At 38.9% G+C, this 21,929-nt stretch overlaps 1 protein-coding gene across 3 annotated transcripts; it reads right to left on the reverse strand.

Moving 5' to 3' along the window:
• Positions 1-1,213: 1,213 nt before the first annotated feature.
• LOC122647216 (RNA pseudouridine synthase 5) lies at positions 1,214-20,799 on the reverse strand. 3 transcript variants are annotated; one of them, XM_043840668.1, is made up of 14 exons: positions 20,639-20,799; positions 20,472-20,532; positions 20,323-20,350; positions 20,175-20,221; positions 19,997-20,087; positions 19,723-19,894; positions 19,196-19,283; positions 15,852-15,936; positions 12,945-13,020; positions 12,661-12,728; positions 4,956-5,025; positions 3,861-3,939; positions 2,342-2,435; positions 1,214-1,396 (listed from the first exon to the last, which is right to left on the reverse strand). In XM_043840668.1, the coding sequence occupies exons 1-14, from the start codon at positions 20,718-20,720 to the stop codon at positions 1,289-1,291; spliced, it is 1,149 nt and encodes a 382-aa protein (XP_043696603.1). In that variant the 5' UTR covers positions 20,721-20,799; the 3' UTR covers positions 1,214-1,288. The 3 variants fall into 3 exon arrangements, 2 of the variants coding, with proteins under 2 accessions (XP_043696603.1, XP_043696611.1); XR_006330825.1 differs by having other exon boundaries at positions 1,351-1,396; positions 3,825-3,939; XM_043840676.1 differs by lacking the exon at positions 20,323-20,350 and having other exon boundaries at positions 20,639-20,697.
• Between the last annotated feature and the right edge of the window lie 1,130 nt (positions 20,800-21,929).

A 21,929-nucleotide genomic window follows, 5' to 3' on the forward strand; every position in this document is an offset into this window, starting at 1 on the left:
AAGCTAAGCTCACTGCAATGTCATATTGGCATAGGGGTATAATTGACGAGCTCATCCTCTCAACATTGCTTACGGTTATGCTGCTATTGAGATGTGCGACTCCCATTTCTGACCGAAACTTTGGTTATAACTCAATGTTTCTGAAATTTTGAAGAAGACAAAATCCATATCCAATCCCAAACATAGTTGGAGAATCAGGTTTTGATTGGGCCGAGTCATCCGAATTAAGTTAAAATTTTAAAAAACTTCGTCAAAAATGTCATAAATCGTCCAAGTCATGAACAACTTGTTGAGTTTTGTCTTTTTTTAAAAAACCATAAAACCGATTCACTTAGAAATTAAATAAAATATAATATTCATATTGTAAAACAGTAAGAAAAAAACCTCATCTCCTTGTCTCCCCCTTCTCTTGTTCAATAATATAAATTCCTCAACTCCTTGTCTCCCTTCTCTTGTTCAATAATATAAATTCAAAATGTATTGTTATGTGATTCCTTATTTTTTCTAACTGAATGCTAACCGGTCCGTATGGTTAGTGTGATTCTTGTGCCTAAACAAAAACCAATGCTTTTGTGCACAAAAAAGACCTTTTAACTCCCAATGAAATCGAAAATATCACATCTAAACCAATACCTCTATGCGCACTTTCATTAGCTACCACACTAGTGCAGGGCTACATGATCAGTTAACATTCTCTTGCCCGTAAGTTAATCATTACATCCATTATGATTTTTGTTTTATCATGTTTTTCTTTCTTTTCTTGACTTTGGTTACAATCAAATCATAACTATTGCCTAGATTCTGCCACACGGTGGCTCAAATGGGGGCAAAAGTGTGTGGTTATATAGATCCCAAGGCCTCCTGATAACATTCAAGTTTCAGCTTAACCATAGTTTGTCTTCAAAGCTTTATTGTCACATGAACAAAGAAGGGGAACTGATAAATATCCATCCACAATTTACACAACTTCTATGCAATGTGGAAGATATTAGGGATTTAGGGTCATACATGGACGCTTTTACATGTGCAGCTAATCATGGGATCTTCTACATGCAGTATATGATATCTGTAGGATGAAACCATTCCTATGGAAATGGAAGTGCCATTGAACAAGGATCGATCCCTACTCTAGGTCAACAACAATAAGCTATTAACAGAATATGGAAAACCAGTAACTCTCTCTTCTTCTTTTTTTTGGGTGTGTATTCGTTTACAACTAAATGATCTAAACAGAGAAACAGTTCCTATTCTTAAACAGGGGAAGATTTGATTGCTACATTTGTTGCTGCTATTCACAAACAGCTTCAGCAGTGTCCGACTGGGTGGCATGCTCCTTTTGATTGGCTTCATCCTGTGTTTGTAGGATAGATGGGAGAGCAGCAGTGATTTCAATTACCTGTAGAAAAAATAGAATCATGGATTCATATCCTAATTAGTGCAAAATACAAAATTACAACTGGATCTATTTGATGTTGGAAGATGACTAGATCACAGTAACACACATCTTCTGCAGAAAATCAATATCTTGAGAAGGCAAGATAATCACAGATACCAACATGGATTGTTAAAATGCATTTCCCCTGACTTTTATGGAGAAAAAATACCACTTGCCTCTAATGAAACAGTGAAGGCAGAACACCCCCTTAGCCGCACTTCATCCTTATGCATATGTGACCTCAAAATAAGGGGGTGAAACCAACAGTTAATACTTATACATTAAAATAGGGCCTTTTGCAAGCACAAAACTGATAAAGGACCATTGACTTTGGCCAGGCCAATTAGTTAGTGTGGTTTGATACCTTTTTCTCTTACTCGCAGCATCGGCCTATAATATCAAGTGTCCTAGGGCTCTCCTTGGTACTTAGATGAAGCAGCAAGACATATGAAGGGTGCGATGATCCTTCTTGGAGATAAAACTCCAAAAGATCAACCAAACCTCACCCAACCTTAAACAACCCTGGATGTCTGAAGCCTAAATTTCCTCCCACCTGACAAGCTCTGGTGCAGAAAAGTCAACTGACTATTTTGTGGGTAAGATTTGATTAGATGAACTTAATGTTCGACCATTCATCACTAGGTCAGAAAATCAGTATGAGCAATGGGCAAGCAAAAGAAAATCCATGATGCCAATATTTAGCACAGGAAAGCCAAATGGGGATCCCAAACCTACTAATGTCATCCTGATAAATACCAAATAATAACTTCAAAGCACCATTTACGTCAACCACTTCTATCTGCTCCAGTTAATTATATCTTCTCTTAATATTCACTTTGCAATAAATATACAAACTGAGAGTGTTCTAAGTCCAGGAAGAAATATTGCAGCAAACTTAGAACTTACCTTGCCTGCGGTTGGATGATGAAGAACCAATCGATGGGCATGCAAGTAGTAGCCGCAGTCTCCAGGAACAGGATTCATAGGCCTCTGATAACCTCTACCAGAAATACAGCAGAATGAAAACAAGTATGGAAGGAATTAAATACTCAATCAACTGGTTTTACAGGAAAGAAAATTCTGACAATCGCAACATAGTTAAGAAAGAGAGACTAAAATGTGCTCATAAGAAATTATGCATGAAATAAAGCGTGAAGATATGATGATGGGAACCCGAGATAAATCAGCAAAAGATTGCAGAGGCTAAATATGAATCAATCATTAAAGAGAAATTCTTCAATAACTAAGAGGATATATCATCCTACATGCAATAACAATAAACTATTCTTATCTCTAGTACTCCATTCCCATGGTTAACACATTTTTGGAGTATCAAAAGCCAGCTCGTTAGTGTTTGATTCTCATTACGAAGGCCTCTCCAGTAACCATATGATACAATTAATCTGAATAAAAAAATCCTGCACTTGATTTTCTTCTAACCATTGTTTCTCCATGTGAGAAAATATCTCCAACAGAAAATATTGAAATTTGATTCTTGTAACTTAAACTTCTATATCTGTATATTAAGAGTTAGATTGTAATTACATCTTTACTGCAAGGTGTTAAAGGGAGAACTGCGAGGAGCCAACCCTAGTACGAGAGGACTGGGTTGGGCCAACCTATGGTGTACCGGTTGTTATGCCAATAGCAGCGCCGGGCAGCTAAGTTAGATTGTAATTACATCTTTACTGCGAAGCAGGGGGTAAGGCTGCGTACATTTGCCCCTCCCAGACCCTGCAGTAGCTGGAGCATCGTGCACTGGGACGCTCTATTTATTGTAATTACACCTTTACTGAATTGCATTGACTTTTAACTGTTTGATTATTCTCCAAGAATTCCCATCAAATTTGGTTTACTAAATTTTAGGGTTCAACGAGGTCATTCCACAATTCACAGGCCATGCATTTGCCAGTTGTACATAGCTGGCTTATAGTTAAAAGCTAGGAGTCCGAAGCAGGTCTGTAAATGTGGTTTAGGTAGCCATATGATTCCTGATGTCTACCAAGAGTTCCATTCTTATTTCATTAACTATTGATATATTCTCCAAGATATTATCCATTGAAGTTGGATTACTCAATTTCAAGGATCCAATGAGGTTAGTCTACAATTCTCAGATTGTATGTCAATTAGATAGCTAGCTTAATTGGTGAAAGATAGGATCTCAAGCAGGAGTTAGGTCAGGATTGCCACATATGATGCACATGACTCTAGCTTGATGCCAATGCATAGTTGGATATTTACATACAACAGAGTATGTGAAATTTCCTTCAAACATCAGGAGTATTAGTTCTGCGTTGCACAAGATAGTGCTCATGGATGTGTTGGAGCCCCATGATATTTGTAATGCAAATGCTAGCGTTTTAATAACTAAAGCACCAAACTGACATACCAACTTTGTATATGCAACACATTACATTCCTCATACCCGTCTTCTGCAAAACCTCCATCTCCTAACTCTGATTTTAAGCATTTTGGATGACCACCAGCATCATACAGAGGATCTCCTGTTAACAACCATTCACAATCCACTAAATTAATTGAACAGATAATTTGTCCACTAGCCCAATTCAGATCAAACACTAGAAGGAACCCATAAACATTTACCATACATATGCACAAACTTGTGGCACTGAGAAAATATGCAATTAAGAAGAAAAATGGTTGAGATAAAGGATAAACAATGTAGGCTCATAAGTAGACTTTCTTTAGGAATTTTTGTCCAAAAGTACGCATATAGTAAATGTCCTTTAGATGGCCACTTGCTGCCTGGCAAGCCCTCTCCTCCCCCACCACCCCCCCCCCCCTCCCCCCAAAAAAAAAAAACCCAAGTGCTGCCATAAATGTACCAGGAAGACAAAACCATGAGGTTATCACAAAACACTTTTGCTCGTAAGTCACCTTTCTTTAAGACCACTTTATTGTCTAAAATTTAATACACAATTTAACCATCAAAGAGTTACTGTAAAATAATATGAATCTTATGCTTGTTTATAATTGGATCTTTTCTTACTTGAACAAATTCTAATACTGTGCAAGATCTACAAATAGGGAAAAAGAAAAAAATCTATCTTTCTTGGCGTTAATGAGAGGCCCACATGCTATTTCTTTATACTGTCTTCCTACCACTAATTATTTAGCCAAATGATTTCCCAGTGTTGTATATTGTGGATGGTGAACTCCCTTTGCTTACAAGTATAATTATTTTCTGCAACGGTAGTCACAAATCAAAACCTACTATTGATTCAAACATGAAATAATCGCCACGTTTACTCTTTACAAATGGCAAGATGCAATCATTTTCTTCCTTTAGTCTTCCAATATAATTCATATCAAAGACCAAACATATTGCAAAATTTTAACAGAGAATGTAATTTCTTTGGATGACAAAATGCTTCTCAAACATGCATTAGAGTCATGAGATTATGACAAAATTCCTTTAACAGGACTGATAGGAAAGCACTTAAACAAAATTCATATAAGGCAGATGCATTATACAAACTTCAATCACTAGGAGACTAACCAATGAGTGAGTGCCCTATAAAGGAAAGATGAATGCGGATTTGATGTGGACGTCCTGACTGAATCTCAACCTGTCGAAGAATAAAGAAGAGCAGAATAGATAGCTCTAAGAACAAGATCATACGAGAGAAATGACAAAAGGAAATCTAAGATGAAAAAATTTAGAACCCCCAGACCCCTAACAGTTAAAAATTTCTCAATGAGGTAGAAAATATAAAAGGGAGGAAAAAAGAACCTGGAGGCATATTTTTCCTCTGTTAAAGTTAATAAAATAAAACCCCACATCAGTTGTTGAAGCAATGTGAATTATTAGTTATCTTCTTCTACTATTACAGTGGGTTCTATACTTTTGGTGTCCCAGGGATGGATCTAAAAGTTTGAAGGGAGAGAAGATGATCTATGGTCACTAATAGAAAGAAAAAAAAAAAAAAAAAAGGGCTTCTATTCCTCTTTCCTCATCGATCCATCTCTTAGGATAGTAGTAAATCATCCCTAGCTCCTCCCTCATCCAACCAGAAGCTTCTATTACCTGATCAAGTAAATCGAGGTTCAGGCAAAAGCTGTTGAACACTTGAACCATCTATTCTTTTTATTCTCTTGAGTCTACTTAATGGCTGAGTTTGGTATGCATTCTAGGTCAAATTCGCATTCTTGGGTGATAAAAATAGTTGTTTTATTGTCTGAGAATGCGAAATCAACCTGGAATGCATTCCAAGAATGCATACCAAATGCAGCCTATAACTTTTGGTACCTTAGAAACCTCAACCAACCTAACCATTGGAGGTGCTTTGACACATACCAATGATTGGGAGCTGGTTTTGGGACCAGCTTATTGTCTTGCATAACATAAACTCTCATGCCCCTCGATAGCATTTCTTGTCCAGATTGTGCTTCCTGATGAGCCATGGCCATGCTGAGCCAACAGCCCTGGTGCTACCAATGCTTGTATGCCAGCACAACTAAAGTAGAATAAGCAGTTGATGACAATTATAAGTGTATGTATCATGGGGCTCCTTACCTGTCAGTCTGTCACCCAAATCTAGATATCATACTACAGCTTATATGGAAGTTAGAAATGTTAGAACCATTTCCGTGGTCAGTATAACTTGTCCTAATCTAGCAAAGGGACAAACCCACGTACAAAGCCTACATGGTTAATAGATGACCAGACGTTCAGTGCTTTTAAGGAACAGCTAGATGGTGTGCAGGACAACATTTCTGGTGTTTCAGATGTTGAATTTTGGCCCAACTTCCAAGAGAATGCTTAGAGCAGACGCTATGAAATTTTCAGTAGAAATAAGACACCTTTTGTGTTGTGGACACGGTGCGGTAGAGCCCATCTTCCAAAAGGTCTCGGTTTCGAGCCTCTTCCTCACCTTCCCCACCCCCCCAAAAAAAAGACTCCTCTATGTTTGAGTCTCCGAGTTGCAATGGACGCTGTCTAAAACTCTAATGTACAGCCAGTGTGACGTTAATAATAAAGGTAGGAAGCAATAGAGCAGAAACCCAATCCGATTTTCATTTTTTCCCCCCAACTTAGAGCTCCTTCACACCTCTCGCACCAAGTGTGCCACTGCCTGCCACATAAGTTTACTGGTTTCTTCTCATCGGAATGTCTTCTCCACCCCCATCCCTGGCACGCTCTCTAGGGTCAAAGCTCCTCTCTCCTCCCTCTTGGCTCTCCCCACACCCACCTTCTATAATTATTTTTAAAACATTTTTTCCTTTTCATTATGCTATTGTCCATGACCATTTGGGATGCCATCCAGGGCATTGGGACATTGCTTGTAGCCCTTGTTGTCTCAGGGACTCTTCCATTTCTACAAAAACTGCTGGAGGACACTCTCCAAAATAAATAAATAAAAAACATGGAAAACAAAATAAAAAGGGGAGAACAAAGAAAGAATGTATCAAGTTCCCACAAGAGGAACCAAGGAGGGGGACAAGTGTAACACCAGAAAAACAATCAAGAACAGTGCTGCTCCAATTTCTTATAAAAGCAACAATTTTAAGACCATCAAGCTCTTTCCTCTTTAGTATTTTTCTACAAAAGAAAATAGGAGGAAAAAAATATTTTCTTAAAGAGTTTGTGACTTCTCATCATCCTAGGAAAGAAAAGTACAGGAGATCAAACCCCCACCCAAAAAAGATGTATTCCTTCACTTTCACCATCTCCCTTGATTTTCTCTGCCTACAACTTTCTTTTGTAATGGGGTGAGACAGAAAACGTCCAGACGACTCCTAAAAATACAAAAAAAATTCTCCAACTCTCTCCCAGCCAAACCAAATTGTATGAATTCCAGTGTTCATCCAACTTTCTTCCCACACCTCACGGTTAGACAAGACTCACAAGCAAAGGCTGTTTGTAAGTATAGAGGTCCACAAGAACAAGAAGCTGTGAGTTTTAAGAACTTTCTCTTCATATTAATAAGTGTCTCCAAACATCAGTTCCTTGCTTTCCGGTTCCCATAAACTCCAACAGGCCATGGAAAGTATGCAATCTAACTTTAACAATGCAGAGGCACTCCAAAATCCAGACAGGGTGGTTTAAATTCCTTCTAATTAGTCTAGAATTGATTACTTGTAACCAGGGGACACTGGACAGATTGGTCTTTCACTCTTTCTTACTCCTTGGGAAGCGAAGTTGTAATTTTTGGTTATTTAAATCAGGGGCTGATCTTGCTGTTAGTGGGTCTTTTTGTAATTGTCATTTAGGGTATTTAGAAGTTTATATATAGATGTACATCCCCCCCCCCCCCCCCGCCTTTTTTTTTAGATTGTTTGTTGTTAACAAACTGCCTTGCCGGCTTTTTTTCTCTCTTCTCGCTCAATCTGGCAAGAGATCTCTCTCTCTTCCATTGGCAAGATTTTTGCCCTCCTTTCTCTCCTAATTTTCTCTCTATTCTCAATATCATATCTCTTCTCATTTTCATTCCCTATGTTATATCCAAATTTTCTCTCTTATCTCCACACAACTTGTTTAGATTTTTAGATCTTCTATTGTTGGTTATCATCCCGTCCTCACCTCCGCCACCTTCTTTCCCTCCTATAGTCCTCCATCAATTCTCCAATTGACTGTTATTTACCCATTAAATATATCTGACAGTTTTGCATATAATATTATGGTCTTTATATCTAGCCGTCAGACTGGAATCTTTTCCCTCCCATTTCATTATTGGCCCAGTACCTGCAGGCTGATCTCAGCCTGCTTTACTTGGATAAGAATACAGCATATAGAAGTAGATTTTTGTAACAGCAGAAATTTGTTTCACCTCCATTACGCACTCTAATCTTAGATAACACAGAATATAGAGGTAGATTTTCCTTTCTCTGAGAGAAGCGCATCAACAACATAGCCTTATCCCAACTAAATGGGGTCGGCTACATGGATCCTAGCTCTCCAATCAGCTCTATTCGAAGTCATACAAGATACACCACCACTGCACAGATAATTATTGTGTTAAGCAAAGGCAATAGAAGTACCAAGCAGTATTTTATTATTCGCAACTCAAAATATATTTGATCTATACAATTGTGCTATACCAGAGAATATGGGAAGAAGATGCCTTATGTTATACCATCATAAAAATGACGAGGATCACCTTGCAGGCCCAAATATTCAGTCCACATAGTACACTGAGGTCTGAGGCCGGGAGAGAATAGACGTGTCACAGTTTTGGCATCAGTTCCTAAATGGGTTTATTTGATTAGAAATAAGCTTTGGGATGGGTTACATATGTGTTGGGCCTTTAGTCCAATGGGTTTCATTGTAATGGGTAACTTTAATGGGCCTATAACATGGGTAGAGGCTAGGGATACGGGATTAGTTAGTTGTCTTTATTTCTTTATTTTATTTGTTAGTAAGTGGTTTAGTTAGGCTGGATTAGGATTCTAGAACTCAAACGCCAAAGAAAGACGAACAAAAACAAAACAGAGCAAACAAAGATGACACAGAGATTTAACGTGGTTCACACACCAACATGATGTGCTATGTCCGCAGGCGAGCTGAAGATGATTCACTATGTAATTGAAGAAAGGTTACTGTGGAGATCTCTCAAGACACCAAAACGGCAGCAAGAACTCTCAACTAGAAACCCTAACTCGAAAATCCCCAAATCTCTTTTGTTTCACTTGCTTACACAACAAGACACAAAAAAACATATAAATACTCCTCCAAATAGGTTGATCCATCGGGTCAGATCATCACCCGAAAAATTTGTTGGAGCGTGTCAATCTTCGAAACGGGTACAAGAATTCAAGACACACATAACACAATCATGTTTTGAATTAGTTTCCTAGTCAAATTAGGTTATCTTATTAGTTAAGGATTGGGTAAGGGCTTTCCTTTTTAGTGTTTATGTCTGTTTTTGAGTTTTATATATAAGTTTGTAAGGGGGGGCCAGTATTGTACACGAATTTTGATTAATAAAAAGCTTGGTCTTTGCTCCTCTTCTCAATTGATGAAGAACTCCTTGTGTTCGATCAAGGCTGTGGTGTGAAGCCTGGACATTTCCTATTTCTATTTTGAGTAGTGAAATTACTGATATACCATTGTTCTAGTGCTAGTAGGACTGAGTCATATTCTCAAATACAACCCTTGGATCGTTTTCAGAATTTCAGCAATTGATCTATACCCTGTTTACTGAACTCGATTGGAGCTTGGTGGTCATCTGATCATCGGATTTGCTTCTATTAATTATTCCCCTAATCTGGATTTGTACTCCCAGAAAAGGTCCTATTTTGGTACTGTTTTGATCCTTCAAATTCAGTTCTACATTATATTCCCTTTGAAGAAATGTCAATGACTCAGAAGCGCAGCAGTTCCATCAACTTTTTTACTTTCTCTTGCTGGAGAACACTACAGCTAATGGAAATCATAACAGAAGAAGCTGGAGAAGAAATAATTTTAGCCAGCCATTTTTCTAACTGATGTCATTTGGATTAAAAAGGTTCCTGCCAAGTCCAATTTTTTGCTTGGATTGCAGCCAAAAACAACATTCTTACTGTCAAAAACTAGGTAACCAGGGGATTATGCAGTTCCCAGTGGATGCTTTCTCTGTCTCTGATGCTGAAAACAGTGCTCACCTTCTCATACGTGCTATTTGCATTGAGATTTGGCACCACCTCTCATCAGAAATGGGCTCTAACTGGGTAATTCCATCTGGTCTTCCTAAACTCACATGGAGCTGGAAAGGCAACTAATTCATTAGATGGGCAAAAACTTCCGAATGCTCTACACAGCCAAGTGCAACCTTCAGGAGCATATAACTTGAAAGAAGTTGGCAGATTGGTTCTCATCAAATCAGTTCTGGAATCGTCGTACATCTATTGGTCAGGCATCTTTGGTCTTCCTCAATCTGTTATTAAATCCATGGAGTCTCTCATGGCCTCTTTTCTTTGGAAGGGCACTGAAACAGCTAGATCCCTGCATCCTACCAGTTGGGCAGCCGTGTGTCTCCCCAAAAAAGAAGGCGGCCTAGGCATTCGTAGAATAAAAGATGTGAACTCTGCGGGTATCATCAAGCTCATTTGGAAGATTGCCTCAAAGCAGAAAAGTATTTGGGTTGACTGGTTATATTCAAGCCTTCTTCGCCAGGACTCAATTTGGACTGCTTCAGCCTCTTCCGATGCCTCTTGGATCTGGCGTAAGATCCTTGCTAGTCGCCCCTTGGTCCTACAAGCTATTCGCTCTACTATTGGTGATGGGCTCTCTACTTACCTGTGGCTGGACCACTGGCACCCCATGGGAATTCTCCTTCACTTGGTCTCTCCAAGAACCATTTATGCTTCGGGTCTCAACAGGCTATCCCTTGTGGCTGATATCATTGATCAAGCTGGCTGGTCTCCCCCCCCCCCCTCTCCCCCCCTCGGTCTCATCTGGAATGAGCTCCACAACATCTCCAGAAGGCCTGCTTTTAGAGGTGACTGTGTTTCTTGGAAGACCAGCAACTCCTGTTCCTTTTCCTCCATGGCTGCCTGGAATCTCATCCGTCAGAACGGCCCTTTAGCTCCTTGGCCCAAGCTGCTCTGGTTCAAGCTCCACATCCCCCGCCATTGCTTCACAGCCTGGAGAATCTTCACCAAATGCCTCCCAACTCAGGCCTTTCTTCGCTCTAGGCAGATCTCAGTCTCTCCTTCTTGCTGCCTCTGCTGGAACAATTCTGAAGACTTGGATCATCTCTTTTTTGAGTACCCTACTACTGCTGCCATCTGGAAAGGAATATTGTCCAAGTGCTGGCCTTCTCGCAGAAGAATCCTCCCTTTCTCAAGGGAATGGATCTGGATTGACATGACCTTTGGGGCTCACTCCATTTGTGACACTGTTGGCAGATTAGCTTTTTGTACTACTCTGAACCACATTTGGATGGAGCGCAATATCAGGAAATGGACCTCCAATTCTCACTCCTATCAGAAGATTTGGGATTCCATTTCCTTTGAAATCAAAGCGAAGTTAATGCTAGCTCCTCCCTCTTGCTGCTCGGACACCCCAAGGAACAGGCTCATTGTTGATTCCTGGGGCTTATCTAATGTTTCTATTGTAGCTTCTGCTGGCCTTTAGCTAAGCTTGGGCTTGGCTTTTTTATTTTTTCTTCTTCCCTTCGGGGCCCCTTGTGTTTTCTTCTCTCTTTTGGTAATGAAATTCTTATTCACCCAAAAAAAGGTTGAAAGAAGTTGCATGCCATAGGATTTTCAAAAAGTTTGTAAGTAAAAGGATTCTCAAGAACAAGTCAAGAGTATTTAACTTCACCAACACACAGTCAATATTATTTATCAACAATCCAATCTATGTTTTGGCTGAATGATCTACATATAGTTGAAGAGTAAAAAATTACACAATAAAACTTATAAATTTCCCTCCAATAAATTTTCAAACCTCAAAACCAAGAAAAATAAAAGTAATACTACCACAATCAGGCACTTCTTGTCATAGTTCTAAAACTCGCCGACATCTCGGAAAACTCGAGAATCTCGACCTGGTCGAGACGAGATCTCAAATCTACTTTGTTTCGAAAAACTCGATCCAAAATTAGGCGAGATTTCAGTACTTTTGTATTGTCTCACCGAAATGGTACAAAACACCATATAAATAGGCAGCTACACGACCGTAAGTTCGAAATTTCGAACTAAACTCACCAGTTTTGTGGGTTTTGACATAAAGAAGGGGGGGGGAGCTTGGATCTTTATTTTTTTGCCACATCATCACTCAATACTACCAGAATACACTACTAGGGGTTACCACATCACTACGAAGAGATCGATTGTTGCTTACTATGGAAGATTTGGATCTTGTTGGGACGTGGAAGACTAGGGGGTCTATGACTTATGTATTGTTCACTGTACTTGGGTTGGATGTCTATGTAATCCCTTAAAGCTTCGGAGCCAACTATGCCCATTTGCCCACCGAAACACCAAAAAAAAAAATTTAAAATAAATTTACATTCTCACCGATATCTCAGTCGTCAAGACAAGTTTTTGAACCTTGCTTCTGGTTCATTGATTTAATGACTACAGGAACTGGCATTGAATAGCCAGACAGGTAATCACAATTTGATGCCTTAACCAAAGATGAAATTGGTCACATGCATATGAGCATATCTCCGACTCTCCAAGACCAGACTCATTATTTTGACATAACATTACTACTTAAGGAAAGAGCAAAATAAAGATCCCAACAGTTATATGTGTTCATCAGTGAACTGGACAACCTCAACCAATGTGCAGTTTCCACGTACATCTCTCTCAAGAACATCAACTTTGCTGAGTGCTGGTTTACCTATTTGATTTACAAGGGAAAGCAAAAGTATTACCAGGAGAAGAAAAATGAAATAATTAAAATGTCAAAGATTACTGTAGAATTGTCAATCAGAAAATATAAACATAAGAACACTAATGGGTAGTAGAAGCCAAAGCTGAAGTGTACCTGGTCCAGATTTATCATTATCAATATAAATTGCACCATAGAAACTCAAAATATACCCAAAGAGAGTACCTGATGGAGAAGCAACATAAAGCCCATTGGCCACCCCAGGGTATCGCATCAATCCAATTGGTTGCGTTATGACAACCTACCATGCATAAAGAACCATGACCCTACATCAACATTTTATAATATACAATCATTACATAATAAATTTAAATAGAGTAAACTTCTTCTATACCCCCTGAGGTTTGTCCTGTTTACTTGTACACCCCCTTGTTTTTAAAACCTTACTTACAGACCCCCTGGGACTTATGGTGTTAGTTAGATGTTAGTTTTACAATGTAAAAGACCAAAATAGCCTTTGTACATCTTCTTCCAAACTACCCAAAACTAAAATGACCATTGTACCCTTATTCCATCTCCAACCTTGAAATAACAATTTTGGGCTCGAAATTAATGCTGCAACTCAATGAAAGCGATGAAGCTCCTGCACCTCAGTAGCGATTGAAACTCCAGCAACGCTCCGAGAAGGAAGGTACTTCTACTCTCTGGCCACTGAAACTCCTACAACTCTCTGGCTTACTCAACCCTCTACATCCACCAACACCAAGAGACCCTGGACTCAACACCTGTTCTGTTCCTGCATAAGTCCTCTATCGTCCTGCCTTCTCTGCAAGAAGCAGATTTCAGATGGCGGTGTACAACTGTACAAGTAGTTTACTCACAAGTTTTTTTTTTTGTCCATCAGCAATAGTCATGGCACCTCAGGTTTCATTGTCAACCGCTGCTTCTTCAATCTGTTACCAAATTCTCTGCCATGAGAACATCGCTGAAACCTGAAACTCCAAATTCCTCTAATATTAAGGATCAAAGTGGCAACTTTCCATAGTATCAAATTGCAACAGGTAAAAAAATGCAATAACAGCCATAATGATTTAAATCGAATCCAAAACCTTAATACAACTACCAGATGGGGAGTGGAAAGAAATCAAACACACTAGTATCTCACGACCTTGCAACGAAAGTAACGTGTGGTGGTGGGGCAAAATCAGATGGCGCACTGAAACTGCCGAGCAATGGAGACAGAGGCACCATACTCCACCGCAACCTCAAGCTCAGCCCTCGCAGCCTCTTCAGAGGCCAAAACAACGAGTCTCTTGATCTCCTCCCTCCTCCCTCCTGGCAACCACAAGCTTCCATCAATGGAAAGACTGACCATTTGCCCACTTCTTTGGGATGATCTCCGCAATCCCATCAATGGAAGAAACAACATTGGCAACAATCTCGTCCTGACCCAGAGAGACCCTGGTGACCTTAAGAACGCTACAAGTGCTGGTCCTCAAGTACAGAAGGGCAGACCACAAGCGTGCTCAATCTGCTCCTTCCAGTTCTTATGGGTCAAATCGACTGGTATGGGAATCTTCTTTTTCTTGAGGAACTGCTTACCCGATAGCTTTGGAAGGAGAGGAATGACTCGTTTATCGGCAAAGAAGAGATCACAGGAGTTGCAGAGCTTGCGCTTGGCCTCGAATGGGCGGTAATCAGTTTTGAGCTTGGAAAGCTTGAGGACCTTCGAGATGGGGATTTCATTGGCCTGAACTTTCTTTTTGGCGGCTTCAGAGGTGAGACGAGCTTTGGAGCGACCATAGATGATGAGACAGAGTTCCTCTTCAGGGGAGTGGAGAGGGTGTGGTAGAGGGATCTTGTAAGGGTTTGTGCGGCCATTTGCAGGGATCTTCTTAACGGTTAGAATGAGATAGAGCCATAGAGCAAGTCAACTTCCTCTATTAGCTGGGCTTTCTGTTGCTTTTTCTTTGATTTATTCCATTTCAGAAGGGCATCAACTGCCTTTCCAACGGTTCCTGAACTAACCCCAGATGATCTCGAAGAAGGTGCAGGAACAGAGGACTCAAACTTGATTTTTTCCTACAATAGATTCTAATTTATCCGAAAGGGTATTATGGTAAACTCCTATCGCCATAAGGGTATTTTGTCCTTTTACGAATTTATGGTCTGCTGACATCATCACTTAACAGGTTCACCCTAACGAAATGGGTATTCCGTCAATCCCAAGGGGTCTATAAGTAAGGTAAAAACAAGGGGGTGTACAAGTAAACGGGACATACCTCAGAGGGTGTACAAGAAGTTTACTCATTTAAATAAGGTCATTATCCATCCCATAAAAAATAAGGCCTAAAAGTACATACAGGGCTACTAAAAACGATCACCACATCAAACAGAATTACCTAAGACAGCTGAGACAGTAACCGCAGTAAACCAGGATAAACATGAGACTTCTTTAAAGTAACGTAGATTAATACCTGAAGTCCATTCTATTGATCTGCTTAACTAAGTAATTCAATTACTCATGATTTTTCAATCAATTTCCGATCTGTTATTCATTATCATGATCTGTGGTTTTTCTTTACAGGCCTCTTGATCAAATCAACCCCTTGAATCTGAATCAGTTTTAATTCTCTTCATCACATGTAATTATTATTCCTGTATGAGTTTATAACTGCACGCTACCAATCCAGAAGAAAAAAGTGTACACTCCCTAACGTTTAATTACACCCTACATGCGATATAGTATATGTGACCAAATAATGCCCAAGGCCCCACTTGGAAACCAATTCCCTCAGTCAAGGCCATGACCTGACTTTTTGCCCCTTTGGTCCTTCTAGTGGTTTTCAGCGGGGCTTATCCTTATCAGAGGCTTCATGAGAATTAGAAAAACACAACTTTCTTCAATTCATCTTCCAGCGAAGTTTTCCATATCTGTGCCAACATGAATAACCATCAATTATCAACAAATAATGACCACAGTTCGTAAATGTTCTTCCCGGATAGTCTACTTTTACTTCACTAAATTCATCCTCCCAAGCAGAATGATATCTGTTAGGCAAATAGATGCCAGCTCACATTAAATATAGTCGTGCAATGGAAAAAAGGAGCTTTTTTATACAAGAGCATTACCTCATCTTTATCAATTATTCCCGAGGCCAATGCTCGATATATCTTTGTAATCCTCCTTTTTACCCCGAGATCCATGTTGGTTTCCCTTCAAACATTTGACATGTAAATCTCAATGAAGTCAAACAAACAAAATTACTCAACAAGAACAGAAAGAACTCGAACAAAAATATACCTGTCATGCAGAGATAAAAATGGAAGAAAATACAAGTCTTGTTCAGGATCTTCAATAATACAGGATTAGAAACAGGAATAGAACTTTCAATTCCGACCCCCCACAGTGAGAATAGCTCTAAATTTTAATATTATGGATGTCCATATAAGGTATTTGGCTTAGGGTTGAATTCTGGATCTAGTAAGTATAAAAGAATTGAGAGGGGGTTTGGGATTAAAATAGTAAAATTCAACAAGACTTTCCCTAGATCCTGCAAACAAATAAAAGGTACTCCCTCGATCCCACAAAGTAGTCATGTTTGAACTTCTTCATTGTCCCCACAATGCCCTATTGAATTTGTCATAATTATTTCCTATGAGCTTAACTAAATAGAGGTAATTTTGGAAACAAGGTTCGAAATAGGGGGTGATTAATGCATTAACAACCACCTCGTAAACTGTGGGTTTCTCAAACAAGACTGTTTTTGGGACAGATGGAATATAATAACCCAATACAATCCATGCTTTGGAAACATAGAAATGATAGAATAAAGAATAGAAAATCAATATTCAAGCCAAACTACGATGTCACAATCAATGAAGCAATTGTCTAAAACCACAACAAGAGCCAGCAACAATCCTATCAAGAGTCAATACCACCTCATTTGAAAGACATTTACATCAAAAGAGGACTCTCTCAAAGATAACACACTAGACTATACTGTTCAAATCAATAGTTGAAGTGACTTGCAAATACTCAACCTTGAAACCCTTGTCAAACTTGGCAAACGACCAGACAATACAGAGACTGAGGAAATTCTACTCTTTGGGATATGCAGCAGTTCATAATTAGTAGAAGTTTAAAAACTGTTTACGGTTTTTAAATAGAGCTGATTGGAGAGCGAAGATCCATGTGGTTTACCCCATTTAGTTGGGCTATGATGTTGTGATGCTGTTGTTGTAATACACTCCTTTCTCAAGGCCCGGGGTTCAATGTTGAGCAGTTATGAAGTGGTTCATAGCTAAGTCGGATCGATGCCCTAGAGTTTGTGTCATTGTTGTGTGCTCCTTATTAATTTCGGTTTCTTCTGGGATCCATGTAGCTGTTACCCCATTTAGCTGGGAGAAGGCTGAGTTGTTGTTGTTGTTAAAAACTGTTTACGGTCACTGGTAAAATTTGACAATTCTTTCTTAAGAAACAAAGTTTTGATCTACAGGGAGATTTAGTAAGACTAATCAACTAGCCAGGTGATATTACAATACTTAATTAGGTTGACAAAACTCCACGATCATGAAGATTTTACAACATAGAGATCCATATATTACAGCATGTGTCCAAAAGAGAGTTGCCAATTTTGTCATTCATAGTGTTATGGTTTCAAGAATTCCCATTTAAATTAATCAAGATTTACTGCATCTGTAAGTAATACATTGATGCAGCAGAATAGACGGAGAAGCACCAAACAAAAGTTGTTCATTTCTGCATCGAAGAGGCAGAGTTTGGGCCATTCTATTGGCCTCAATCAAAGGCATAACTTAGAGTTTCAACAGCATCAGACCTGTCACAGAATCCAGCCCATAATCATTATGCCTGATGATACTCTCAACTGTGGGATTTACTTGGACCAAGGTTCCGCGGGCAATTATAATCTAGTTGCAAGGAAGGGACTGGAGATCGTGAGACAAGTACAGCTCACGGGCTCCATTCCATCCTTGTGGGAATAATTACAGCAATACAATGACAAAAAGAAGTCCCATTCAAGATCTTAATAATTGATGGTCATACTTCCATAAAGTCCAACAGTGGAAAATGATTTACAAGATGTCCAAGCATGCTCATTGGGATATATTGAAGGGTCCAGGGTGCCTTGCACATGTTTTTGATAATAAATTAAGGATTAGTTCACAGATTGAGATTCTTATACTCACGAAAATGCCAATCAAGTTAGGAAGTTCATTGACGAAAGGTCAAATGTGTATACAGCTCTGGAGCAACTGTGTAAGTAGCCTAGACAAATTATGGAGAAGAAAAAAAGGGGATGCAAGTAAAAAGCAGGATAATTTAGTCAAGTGGGATAGATGATCTGCAGACACGTCTTTAAGGCCATCACCGTACAATTAAAGCAATCTTTAGCTGCCTTATTGATGTAGATAAGTCACTTGGGGCTTATTTTAGTAGAAATAAGCCTTGGGATGGGTTATATATGTATTGGGCCTTTGATTCTATGTGTTTATTTTATAATTTGCCAATTTAATGAGCCTAAATTATGGGGAGAAAGTAGGAACATGGGATTTACTTCATTGGTTTAGTTAGAGGTCCTGTTTTGACTTTTGAGTCTGTTTCCTTCATTATTTTAGTTTTCTAGTCAGTTTATGTTACCTTATTAGTTAAGGATTGTGTCAGGCCTTTCCTTTTTAGTGTTTGAGTCTGTTTTTGAGTCTTTGATGTAAGTTTATAAGGGGCTACAGCATTGTAGACGAATTTGATTAATGAAATATTGGCTTGAGCCTTTGTGAAAATCCTGAGATAGGAATACAGGATAGGTGAGATGCCCATTCCCTTCCCCCATCCCCTTCCATCGGTTCTTGATTCCAAGCCCTAAAGTTGTCCAATTGATCTCAAGGTTTATTCAAGTTGCTGGGATTTTCTTCTGTTTCAGATTGTTCTCATTCAAATCTGGAATTACCTCATCACAGCATTGCTATCAAGATCCACCTTCACCCACCGAACCAGCAGAGACAACTCCACCATCGATTCAAGGGAAACTAAGGTTTCAAAACCCTAAGGCTATTCGATCTCTGTTCTGATTGTGTCTTCTATTTGGGATTTATCCTACTTTCAAGAAGAGTATTCAACCCATTTGCAACTTCAGTAGGTTATTGTTCCCTCATTTGAGTTCCCATTGTTCTCTTTCTTGTTCACTAGAGTTTTTCTATTTGATCCTGCCTGGGATTAGACCTATTCTGGTTCTAGTCTTACATTTTACTTATACATGAATTTATTGTCCCAAATGCTTTTTTTTTTGGGGGGGGGGGGGGGGAATTGACCTTTGGAAAACACTAAATATTATAGACTTGTAAATAGGAAATGAATTTATCCTTTCCACCTGAACTCAGTCATAGGAGAATGTATATTTCATTCATGCTCAGTATTGCAGACAACCTTGATCTGAAAGTATCTAGTTGATTCTCACCTCTTATTCCCAATAGTTGATGTCCCATCAGCAAAATATGCAGCAAGACGGGCTTTGGCAAGCTTTGACTTGGCACAGAGCAATATTCCTAAAAGTTAATTAGTTAGTGAGGAACTGTATCAATGGTTCTGATACCAAGCAAACCACGATAATTAAATCACCAAGTGCAATTTCATTATTGACTTAAAACAGAAATAAATAACATCAGTTTTTTCTTCTTCTTTTTTCTCAAAAAAAAATAAAAATAGCCAATGTTCCAGGCTACAGAATGCAGCACAAAAAACAACAAATGGCCCTTTTCAGGAATCCTCATTTGAACATTCAAAATTCAACTTTTTTTAGTAAGTAGTTCATTGTCACTACTCTTCCTTTTTTCCGTTCAAATGGACATTAGTCAGTCGTAATCCCCAGCCTGATTCTTCCCATGTTGCTCAATTGAAATGAATAGTCTTGGCATTATGTTGAAGCATGAGACTTCAGTCAGTTTACACAATATTTAAAAACAAACAAGCCAAAAAGAGGCATACCTGATGTGCCCCTACCAAGTCGATGAACAGGAGCCGGAAGTGGTTCTTGTGAAAGCCCACATGAAGAAGAAGCCTTTTTACTTGCTCTCCACTGGAGTTGGGTTAAAACCGTCCTTTGCTGGAAAAGTCCACCAGGTAGAACTTGTAGACCCGAAGGCTTATTCAAAGCAATCTGAATGCACATTTACAATTTAGAATTTCACCATAGATACACATACAGAATTATCGTATTGAAAAGGAAAAGGAAATCTTAGCTGTCTGAAAGTTTACAAACCAAGTCATCATCTTCGAAAAGAACTTCCAGCAAATACGGTGCATCTGACTCTCTCCAAGGAAGACGATGATAGACTAATTTCGAACCTTCTCTACATATTATTATCATAATTCAAAATTATTTTTTTTCTCACGAACATCTTCCATACAAATGGGAGAAAAGGGTTAAAGTCAAATGCCTGAGAATTGTGTCGGGATCCTTTACAACTTGGCCATCAACCATTATCTACAGAACAGGAGACGTCATCGTATACTTTGCAGATGGAACGACAAAGAATTCGATTACCGAAATGAGCAACAGAATAATAAAATAGCAAATAAACGTACCTGCCCATTCCGTATCCTTTGTAACCAACTGCTCGAAATCAATACAGTAACTAACTATTAATTTGTAAGATGACTATAAGAAATTTATGACAAAAAAAAAAGATGAGTATAAGACACACACACACACACACAGGCATAGATTGACTCACCCTTCGAGGGGGGCTGAGTTATTGTACTTGGTTGAGTAGAATTCCACCAGGGTTGTTGAAGCTGTGTAGCATTTGATTTTAATAATTTGCTCAGAACAAACAATATAGGATCTGATCGTAAGATTCAAGAGCGAAGAGAATCGATTAGAAGCAGACACTAAACAAACCAGTGTTAGAATGTGGGAATACATCCTTGTAGGCTAGGCCATCGTTGAGTTCGGGCCATGGCTCTCCGAAGGTCTCCTCCATTCGTTTGGCGCCTTTTCTTCCACTTTTCCCTCAATCAGGCCGCGCAGGCCTCAAACCATACTGGAGACTGGAGTCCACTTCAAGAACACTGTACAATAAAGCCGATTTTAAGCTCGGAATCGGGGTCGAATCAGTCCATTCGATCCGACCGGAATTATCCCAACAACCCTAGAATCGGCCTCTTATATTTTAAAACCTAGTCTCGAAAACCTAATTTGACGCTCTGGATCCAGATTCGGGATGGTCACCCTGAATTTCAATTTGAATCCGTGGATTCCGATTTTTAAACAGTGGACTATAACATTATTATGTGTCTAATGGGGATCAATCGAGTATGCGGGCTTCAGATTTGAGTCACCATCGAGATATGTTAAAGGATTTGATTAACAAGTTTCATTAGTTTTGAAGCTTTTGACGTATTAAGCAAGAGCCTTACATTTGCTTACAAAGCTCCTTACTATGACATAGAAATAACTAACTATGAGAGAGTTAGGATCATGGCTCCTCCCAATGTAGTCTGTGGCGATTTCAATGTTCTCTTTCTTATGAGAAGATAGGTGACATCAAGATAGATGATATTTCCCCTTTGAAGAACATATTAATACTACTGGAATAACTATCCTCTGCAATGGGGGTGGTGGTGGTGTTTCCTCAATGCTAGATGCCTCATGATCCATATCCAATTGCTTATATATTAATGAATTTACACATAATTTTGGAAGGTAAATTTTTGTATGGTCAACCCAACCCATATACATAATTGATGAATGAATATGTAATCTGATTTGCATGTGACTAGGGGACCTTAAGGTCTCTATGTGTTAACAAAATTTCAATCAATGTCCGATAAATCTAGTTGCCCACCAATCATTGTTATTGTGGGTTATTTTCCATCAAAATCACTCCCATTTTGAGAACCTTACAATTTTTTGGTTTACAAAGTAAAATGATTTAACATTTTTTATTGTGAAGTTGATTTTGTTGAAGTAAACGTTCTTAAATGGTCTACCTTACTAAATTCATTTCAGTGGCCAAAATATCTGTCATATTGTAGAATAAATAGTTCATGGGTTTTGTAGACAAAAATAACTCAATATGTCAAATTCACATTTAACATTTCAACTAAAACAAAGTTTGTCAATTGACAGAATAGAGGTTTTAAAACTTATAGACTTAAAAGAATGCATAGTAGTAATCATAGTGCTATAA

This window comes from Telopea speciosissima, chromosome 1, assembly GCF_018873765.1.
Source record: "Telopea speciosissima isolate NSW1024214 ecotype Mountain lineage chromosome 1, Tspe_v1, whole genome shotgun sequence".
NCBI classification, from domain to species: Eukaryota; Viridiplantae; Streptophyta; class Magnoliopsida; order Proteales; family Proteaceae; genus Telopea; species Telopea speciosissima.